At 36.5% G+C, this 10,741-nt stretch overlaps 1 protein-coding gene across 1 annotated transcript; it reads right to left on the bottom strand.

Moving 5' to 3' along the window:
• Positions 1-4,877: 4,877 nt before the first annotated feature.
• Positions 4,878-10,741, bottom strand: LOC110869525 (sulfhydryl oxidase 2). Its single transcript, XM_022118767.1, has 11 exons — positions 10,581-10,741; positions 9,560-9,584; positions 9,380-9,472; positions 9,081-9,262; positions 8,922-8,994; positions 7,848-7,916; positions 7,675-7,748; positions 7,429-7,588; positions 6,291-6,331; positions 5,460-5,606; positions 4,878-5,370 (listed from the first exon to the last, which is right to left on the bottom strand). The coding sequence occupies exons 1-11, from the start codon at positions 10,739-10,741 to the stop codon at positions 4,878-4,880; spliced, it is 1,518 nt and encodes a 505-aa protein (XP_021974459.1).

The raw sequence follows: 10,741 nt of genomic DNA on the forward strand, positions 1-10,741 counted from the left end.
ATATAGCTCCGATATGTTAGCCCAACTTTATGTTGATAAGATTGTAGCCTTGCACGGCATACCTGTGTCTATTATCTCTGACAGGGATACTAGATACACATCTCACTTCTGGAAAAGTTTCCAGCAATCTTTGGGCACGCGTTTAAACTTTAGTACGGCTTACCATCCACAGACGGACGGTCAAAGTGAGCGTACTATCCAAACGCTAGAAGACATGCTTCGTGCATGTGCGATCGATTTAGGTGGTAACTGGGATAAAAACCAACCCCTGATCGAATTCTCCTACAATAATAGCTACCACACCAGCATAAAGGCTGCGCCTTTTGAGGCATTATATGGTAGGAAATGCAGATCGCCTGTTTGTTGGGCGGAAGTAGGGGAGGTCCAACTATCGGGACCAGAGATTGTTTTCCAGACGACGGACAAGATTGTCCAGATCCGGGAACGTCTCAAGGCTGCCCGCGATAGGCAGAAGAGCTACGCTGATCCAAAGCGTAAGGATTTTCACTTCGAAGTGGGTGAAAAGGTATTACTTAAGGTATCACCCTGGAAGGGGGTGATGCGCTTCGGCAAGAAAGGCAAACTGAGTCCGAGATACATAGGACCTTTTGAGGTCATTGAACGGGTCGGATCAGTCGCCTATAAGTTGAACTTGCCTGAAGAGCTCAATGGAATTCACAATGTGTTCCACATCTGCAATCTCAAAAAGTGCTTCGCCGATGAATCATTGGTGATTCCACACACAGATGTGCATATAGATGAGAGCTTAAAATTTATAGAAAAACCTTTGTCGATTGAAGATCGACAGGTGAAGAAGCTTCGCAGAAAGCACGTGCCGATTGTAAAAGTCAAATGGGATGCTCGTAGAGGTCCTGAATATACATGGGAAGTCGAAGCTACAATGAAAGAAAAGTACCCCTATTTATTTGAGTAAATCTCGGGTCGAGATTTATTTTAAGGGGGTGAGGATGTAACACCTCGAATTTTTGTGTCCAATGATGTGTTAACACGTGTCATTTGTTTACACGTGGCATCTATAATAAATAAAGCACTAATTTTGACAAACCTTGAAAGTATATGAATTCGAGGGTTATAAAATGTCAACAAGGGTAAATATACTGTATAGTATCCCTAAATAATGCTTAAACCTTCAAACGAATAAATTATAGATCGTACAAAAACAAAACGCGAAAGAAAGTGAGAGATTACAAGCTACAGGGGTTAACTGTGTCAACATGTTTAATAATACCTCTGAGTGACCCTTTAACATTCCAAAGACTTTGTAACGGTATTATACGCTCACTAAAATAATATATATGAATTTCGCGAAGTTTCGATATGAAACGAGAAAGCTACGATCGAATTCGTAGAAGAAGGGTTAAAAGCGTCAACAGTGAAAGTTAAGGCTTTCCAATATAATTAATAAACTAACCGGGGACTTAATAGCGCGGGTAAATAACACGAAGCCCCTATCGGTAAATAACCGAGGGCCAAACCGCAAAGTTACCCCTTCAAACCCGAAAGGTCAGGTAAATCATTACGAAAGATTTCGTTATTAATGGCCAGATTCTGTAATCATAACAAAAGACTTAAAGTTTCTGAAATTATAACCTCTCGCGACCCGCGTGAAGGTTAGGGGTAAGTTGAGGCGGGCCGCGAGCCACCTCAATTACGCATCTGATTTATTAAACTCAAGCGACCCGCATTAAAATGCATGGGAACTCCCATGCGGGCCGCGTAAAGTGCCCAGATGCAGAATGTTGATGTTCTCTTGACTTTTGGAGCCTTGAACGATCAATAACCAACAAATGGGGCATGGGCACCCTATGCTCAACCCATAACACTTAGGGGACACCTACCATCACCTCTGGTCTGATTGTAAGTGTTGTAATGATCATGTTTGCTTGGCATTGGCTATAAATAGCATGCCTTAAGCTCATAACAATTCACACAACTCAAACTCACATCCTTGATCATTCTAAGTGCTCTCAAGTCCTCATCTCTGCTCCATAAGCAAGAACACAACCTCTGTAAGTGATCTAACCCTTTGTGGTTCCACATTTGCTTAGTATTTAGCTAAAAACCGAACCATCGTAAATACAGTTTGACATTTAAATAACTCAGTGATGGTTCAGTCTTAGGACGAATCAAAAGTGGTTATGAGTTGGTATTTATGTGGGTAATAAACCTCTAAAATGGTTCCCCCTGATCACCACTCTAACTATGTCAAATGTCGAGTCAAACGTGCGGTTAAAAAGTCAACAGAAAGCTATTTTAGCAATTTATGCATAATCTGTAATGTATATGTTATGGAACCTGTTTTGACAATCATAAAACATGATAATAAGTATATAAACCTGTTTGCGCTCGTTTGAATCGATCATTTACTATATTGAACCGGTTCGGAGCCGAATGTCGCAAAAGTTTGACTTTTGCTTTGACTTCAGTTCTGACTCGTTTTAGTAAGGTATAAATATACCTTAGGACTCTCTTAGGACCAGGTCACAAGTTGGTATAAACCTCTGTGGTCGGTTCATGAGTTATCCGAGTCTTTTGCGCAATTCCGCCATTCGCCTAAAAGTTGACCGTAACGGCCTTTTAAAATTAAAACGAGTATTTCGGACACGTGAACGGACCAAAACCTTGCTTATTAAATTATAAGCATGTCCTTAAAGTTTCACGTCAATCCGAGGTCTAGAATGAGAGTTATGCTAAAAAGCGCACTTTTAAGAAAGTTTTGTAATTAACGGCGCGATTAGCATAACGCCCATCTAACCCAAGTTTTCGTCACCAAAACTTTTACCCACTGTGGTAAAATAATATTTTGGGAATTTTGAAGATTTTTAATAATTTTTACCTTGCTCATAACCTGCGGTTATGGCTATGGTTCGGTAAATACCGAATACGCCCTTTTTGGCCAAAACGGGAGTTCTACAAGGTCTTTTGACCCGATTCCAGTTGCCACTGGTTTTAAATAATAAATAAAGTATTTTAAGCTTTATAAGCTGTTCGGGAAACTCAGATTTCCTGTAGAACTCGAAAAGCCCTTTTAAAGTCTTTAAAATGACCGAAAAGCCCCTACGGGGCATAATATAAACTTAAACTCGTTACGGGCATTACGGAAGGTATCCTACTGATACCAAAATACCTTTAAGGCATATTGACTTAGGAAATAAGCGTAGGACACTTATGGTTAACCGTTGCGCCTATTCGCGCACACGGTACGGCTCATGGAACTAGTTTTCGTGCAATAGCCGATATGGGTCAAATTATATTATTTGAACCCCAAGATCCAGAGTATGAACTATAAACCCATATAAAACAAGTCACTGAACTTGCTGGGTCCAAATCATACTCCACTCTCGGTTTTCGCCTTTTCGTGCGAATTAACCATGTCTATGTATCGGAATCAACCGGTTTAAGCTACGGCTAATATAAGGACCGTTAGGATTCTAAGAGGTTAATTAAAACCTTCGTTCCAGATTAGGAGCCCCAGTAAAAGCTATCGGTGACTTGATCTAAATTAAGGATTTATACTTGCAAAGGTAAATACTTTAACTTATTTCCCCTATATGGGCTTGGGTTACGGTATGTTAATACCGCTTGATTGAGCATTATATAATTCCATCGCTTAGGTGGTTAATTTATTTAAATATGATCGGCTCATTTAAACAGTTTTGTTGCTTATAAGCCTTTGGGGGGTTTAATGACCGTTGTCCCGGATATCCTTGGCATCATTTTACGAAATGGCCACGACCATCGACATCCCGGTGTAGGCGTACACCCGGTATAAAGTGTCGACATTAAATTAAAAGACGTAGCCGTTGGTTTTTATACTACGGTTTTACGCAATGTGGTGTGTCTATAAATCTTTAACCCGGCACGACCCGGGCTACTGAACGCATAAAAGAACATGTAAAACGTTCACAAGATCATTATGAATTTTCCCAAGTTATAAAAGAGTTTGTGCCTTGTGCATTCAAATCAATTTTAATAAACATTTTCAAATGTGTCAGTTGAATGTATTTACCAGTGTAAACTGACGTATTTTCCCCAAAAAGATTAAGTGCAGGTACCTAAACGTAAATTGGCTGGTATTAGCTCCCTAGCGTCGGGATAAGTTTCGCAAGCTTGATTGCAGTATCTGATGGAACAATACTTTATGTTTATTTACGATCCACTGTGGATATATCCAACCCCTGTAATACATTTTGATATTACAATCAGAGGTTGAAATTATATATTTATCTTATGCTTCCGCTGTGCATTATATAATTGTGTGGTTTGACTATATTGTTGCCAACATCGTCACGGTAATCCCCCACCGGGCCCACCGGTGAGACACGTGGAAATCGGGGTGTGACAATAAGGGTGATGCCTTGCGGTCCGCAAGGACCTCTGGTGCCCAAAACAGTGTAAACCCCTTACAGACTGTAAGGGTTATGGCAAAAATTGCATTTTCAGTCCCTTCAGAATGCAAAACAGTTTAACCCCCTTACGGATATATAGTAAGGACCTTCGGAATGCAAAAATTGCATTTTCAGTCCCTTAACTTTGTTCCATATCCCATTTTAATAAATCTGTACCTCTCCTCCAACAAATCTGGAATATTTGGAGAGTTTTCGAACACATGTTGCTTTATGATTCGATAAAAATATCTGAGGTGTTACATAACGGCCATTGAGTTCAACAAATCTATACTACCATATATATATATAAACCTCAAGAACATGCGGAAACTTAGGCAGAACCTTCATTAGGTTTTCTGTTTAGACTCAAAACTTCTACTCGTTTCCGCAACTTCGCCCGATTTCCATCCACAAATCTCAAATCTTAGCTCTAGTTCCTCCTTGGTCTGAAATTTGTTAGGAACAAGTTTAGATGCAATCTTCCCATCTAAGCATTATATAAAAAAGCAAAGTTTGTAAAAAATACTTCCGGTTCTTCTGTTGTGATCGCCAAGCATAAGCCACGGCCCCAAATAAACAGCTAGCCACCGCAATCACCATAGCCGCACCCACGGGCACTGTAACTGCATTTCTTGAGGATAATAAATCCTCTGAACCGCTTTTTGTGTCCATGATCACCGAGTCAATGTCCTTGTAACGGGATACGAGCATAGGCCCATAGTAGCTGACCAAGAACTTGAACACCTCATTGTGGTCCCAGTTGATAACATTGTTTTTCGTTTGACTTCCGACAGCATAACAAGATGGGCAGAGTTGTTCTGGAGGCCAAATTATTTTTGGAAATTTTGGATCACCGGTTCTGAGAGATGATTCGGTTTTCATTAATTTTTCATTCACGTTATTGTGTGTGGCCCACAACCAAAGTACAAAGTCGCGTGTCGTGTTGAAAGGTGCAACGACACTAAAAGTTCAAAACATTGAAGATATTAGCATATGAATCAGAATAGTATGGTCTTGTTACAAACATAAAATTCATTATTATGGTATTACCTTGAGCACATGTCATAAAAATGTTGACTACATTCCTCACATATGAAGAACTTGTGGATGAAATCACATGTGGTAGTAAACGCTAGGTGGCTTCCTTTATCGTCTACTCTAACAGAAACCGAATGTAATAGAACCCATAATCCACAACTGCAATGTCACAATCTTTTGTTAACGTGACTTATTTCCTAATATTTTTTAATAGGGGCAATTTCATATATACCCCTACAAACTTGCAAAATATCATATATACCCCTGCAAAATTATAATATCAAATATACTTTTACAAAGTAGTTTCAAATATACCCAATTCATTAAAAACAATTTAGTAAAAGAGAAATTTACCTTTATTTTTTTATAACTTTGAAATCTCATATATGACCTTTAAATTCAAATATCATATATTCTAGTTTAATTTATTTAGCTTAAATATTATATATATGGGAATAGTATTGTTTATGGGAAAAATAAAAAAAATAGATAAAAATAAATTTAAGTCTAAAATGTGTTATATAAAAATATGAAGTTAAAATATGAGCATATATTAAAACTTAGAAGTTAAAAAAATTAGCGTAAAATGATTCTTTATGAGACTGTTTTTAATAAATTGGGTATATTTGATATTCTAACTATTTTGTAAGGGCGTATATGATATTTTAACTATTTTGTAAGGACATATATGATATTTTTAGTTTTTATAAGGGTATATATGATATTTTTTGTTTTTGTTGAGTGTATATGAAAATTTTCAAGTTTGTAAAGGTATATATGAAATTAATTTTTTAATAAATTTGTAGGAAAAACTAAATTTAGAAGCAAATAATTTTTTTGTACCTGAAGCCCCTAGTGTCTTCCCTGCTGCCACGACAAAACAACTTCATAAACAGTAACGATAATTCAAATTATAGCAGACGTATATAGGGATGGGTTACAATAGAAAACCACTCCCACTGAAAAAAGCTTGTACAAAACCCATGTAATAAACCATTTTTTATAATAAAAAAAAACAAAACTCATGTAACAAGCCGTTTTTTATAATAAAAAACAGGAAAAAAAAGTATAAAAAGCGCCGAATTTTTATTTAAAAAAATAAAAATGTTTCCTATGTAATAGTTGTGTAACACTAAACAGTAGCTTTGTTACATACGTAACAAAAAACCTTTTCTTAAAGAAAAATATTCCATGCTTTTTTAATTTTTTCAGCTCAAAACTCTTAAAAATATTTATATTACATGCAAGGCCGGCTCCATACGCTTGCGAACCTAGGTACGAGCCTAGGGCCACAAAAAAAATAAGGGTCTTTAAGTTTTTAGAAAGTTTTTAGAAAGTTTTTATATATAGTATATTTATTAGGCCCAAATAAATATGTTTATTTCAAAACTAAAGTAGTTTTTCATTGACGGAGCCCAAAGTAAATACTGTTAGCAAAAAAAAGCTCAGTTTCAAAGCTCATTTCGCATTAATTTCCAGCTATTACAATACAACAACCATCGACCTAATCATCATTGAACGACCTAAAGCCCTTAAAATATAGCCGCAATCATTGTTCCCACTTCCCATCACAACCTGCTTTCAATTTCTACCCTATCGGCTATCACTAGACGAAAAAAGTAACCGTAATCACCCATGGCGACGGGTCCATCGGAATTGGAGGAGAGTTTATGGGTGAAATTAGGGCCCCTACTTCGTAGTTCGCGTAGAGTCTCCAAAAACGTTGAAACGGCCCTGATACATGCCCAATTTTTTTTTACACAAAAAAAAAGTTTGTTTCATAGAGTTTTCAAGGTTTTTCAGTGGGGGTGGGTATCTATCCTAGTATCCTCCTATATGGAGTAACTGAAGAGGTAAACTACCAACTAGAATATGTTGTGTATATCCACCACATGAACAAACATGGTAATTAAAAATAATCTAAAAAACAAAATATCATATATGAACATAGAATTAATTAATAAGCAGAAGTATACTATACCCAATACCCACGAGGAACTTGTTTTCCACAAATCTGAAAGGTATGCAGAGCAGCATCAAGTCCATTGATATTAGTTTGTTCATCAATATTTTCTGACAAAATATTTGAAGGGTATATATTATCAAAGTTCACAAGTATATCAGCACTTCCCTTTCGGCACCTAATGTCACATACTCATAATCAACAACAAAAAAATAAAAATTAATAGTGAATATAAATAAAGTAAAGGTAGATACTATTACTAACCTCCTAGATGGATTATGAGCCACCATAATCTGCATAAACTTTATAAATGTAGCTCGAGTATCCGAGTTGATCATCTATCAAGTATTTACATAGAAAAAGGTTTTGAGTTTAGATCAAAAGTTTAACGTGGCGGGAGATAACAAAAGTAATGCGTAAAAGATTTGAAGTTACACCTCGTGTTCCAAAATAATGTCGAATGCAACATTCGTTGCTTCTTCAACGTCATATATCGCGCGTGAAATCTAGCACATGTTAAAATTTCGTCACTTGCCCAAAAATCGTGTCATACGTATGAACCCGAATATTCATGGGTTGACCCGAACACGACTTGTTCAACCCGTTCGCAAATTAATATATTAAAATTAAAATTTTATTTAAAAAACACAAATGTATATAATACAGTTATAATTTAATTATAAAATCTTATGTCGATTTCTCTTTTTAAGTTATAATTATTGCATTAAATACTAGGGATGGGATTGGTACAGTACCCGTACCCATACCCGTACCGGTACCGAAAATACCGGTACTGAATTTGAACAAAACTGGGTACCATATACCGTACGAAATATATAGGTACGGTACGGGTACGAGTACGGGTACTGATACGAGTATTTTCGGTAAAGTACCCGCTTTGGTACCATTTTGTTTTTATTTAGTTTTTGAGCACTTGTACGAGTACTAGATAGGTAAAATTGACATGAGTACCAATATAGTACGAGTACCAAATAGGTAAAATTGGTACGAGTACCAATACGATAAGGGTACCTTATAGGTAAAATCAATACGAGTACTATAAATACCACAATACGAAATAAAACATAATACAAAAAAAACTTTTAAAGGTCTACATAAAATTCGGTACCAGTACCCTTTTTTACCCGTACCTGTACCCGTACCAATACGGAAAGTACCGAATACCAAAATCAATAAAACTGGGTACCGATACATGTACCAAATACCTAACATCGGTACGGGTACAGGTACGGGTATAGGTACGGTACGGGTACGAGTACGGGTCTTTGGGAAAAAAAGCCCATCCCTATTAAATACACACCCAGTTTAATTTATGATGTAAAACAAATAGTAAAAAAATTAAAATATAATATAAATGGGTTAAACGGGTCAACCCGTCAACCTAACCAGTTTGACACGAACCCGACCCGTTAGACTAAACCCAAACCCGTGAATTTTGTGTTAGGTTCGTGTAGTGTAAGAAATTCACACCCCTACATTTTATAGTCAACCTGTCCAGGATCCGAGACATTGGACTGCAGACACTCGTCATTTTCGAATTTCTCATCTTCCAAGTCATACGAGCTATGCGAAAAAACAAAACATAAAGTTACATCACATGCATATAGCGAATTAGCGATCTAGTGATTGTTTACACTCTTCACAAATACCTTGTCAGTCGTGTGTTAATCCATTTGAGCAGGCGTTGGGCGGTCTTTCCATCTTCGATAGAAATAATTTCACTTTTTTCTTTTTTGCCATTCCAGTGACCGCCCACGAATTTAGAAGGCGCGCCCCATAAGAGAATTGGATAATGGAGAATATGAAACTTAACACAAAGTTTTCTATTTATCTGTACTGCCAAACATGTATTTAGGGTGAATCGCTCACTAAGATGCGATATAGTCATATAGTAACAGATGCTAGTATAAGTTTTGCAAGAAAACAGTTAACATTTAAGTAATGATACCTTATTGGCACAGTCTACTCTAGTCATCAATATAATTCCGGGATGAACAGCATTTGCTCCATTGAAAAGCTTAGCAACCTTCTCATATTGCGGCTGCAAAAGTAAAGCTAACATGGTAGAAAATACAACATAGATGTAAATTATGTTGAGATAAAATGTACACAAATGAGATAGAAATACCTTATAGTTTCTGCAGGCTGGACACCTGCAAATTATCAATGATAATAACAGTAAATAGCGTACGCTTAATAGACCGATGATTCAAACAAGTTTGTCATCTTAGCTAATAACATATAATCAGATAGTCAAAACGATGTATCCGTCTAAATCTTAGGTAATTTCTCTTGAAAAAACAAAAATATTTCTGCATATTAGGTCTGAAATCATAATCAAATTGCATCTCATCATTTGCATCAACAATTTTCACCGAATCTTGTCATATGATTTGATCACTCGTCTAATTTATACCTAGTAAATAAGTAACTAGTTGCGTCATGACTCGTGTGTCACAATTCATTTCACCCCTTCGTATTCTATCTATTAATTTTGTAAATGTATCTTTAAGAAATTGTTGTTATAACTTCTAAATCTTCGTTACTAAGATTATCTGTGGTAGTTTAACTAAAAGGTGAAAAAGTTTATGCACGCAGGCAATTGAGCTTTAAATAACTAAACCTTCAAAAGTGTGTAGTGATTTAATTAGTAAATCGGATAAAAGAAAAATAACAAAAATAAATGTGTGTGTGCTTGTGATTGGTGGAAATACGATGTCCGTTAAGGCTCGATGGTGTGGTTTAACATAATGCCTCGCACCACATAAGCAATGGACTTTAACTAACCCATCCTTTAACATACACGGTATGGTTCAGCTAGACGGTAAACCAAAAAAAAAAAAAAAAGGAAAAGGAACCCCCCCCCCCCGGTGCTACCCACTCCATCTCCGTGTATTGGTTTGGCGGACAAAAAGGTGGTGATGCACTTGGGTGCTACCTAACTATTTATTATTTTCTTTATTCAACATGTGTGATACACGGGTTACTAACATAACATAACGTAAAACAAAATAAAAAAAAAAACATAGTATTACAATGATAAGTTTAGTAAACCAAACCTAAATCTAAGATAACTAACCATACAAGCTATCAGCAAAAGTAATCTCCAAATAATTCATAAAGCTTAAATTATTAGAAGAAAAACTGACCAGTGTGCGAAGAATTCAACAATGACGTAAGTAGCAGGGGTTTCCTTGAGAACAGAATCGAAATTAGTGGCGTTCAGATCAACCACATAATCACTACGGGTCTTTATTATCGAACAAGATCGTAGCGTCGGAAAAAAGGAGGAAGCTGATGATGATGACAT

The sequence above is a fragment of the Helianthus annuus genome, chromosome 8, assembly GCF_002127325.2.
Source record: "Helianthus annuus cultivar XRQ/B chromosome 8, HanXRQr2.0-SUNRISE, whole genome shotgun sequence".
Taxonomy (NCBI): domain Eukaryota; kingdom Viridiplantae; phylum Streptophyta; class Magnoliopsida; order Asterales; family Asteraceae; genus Helianthus; species Helianthus annuus.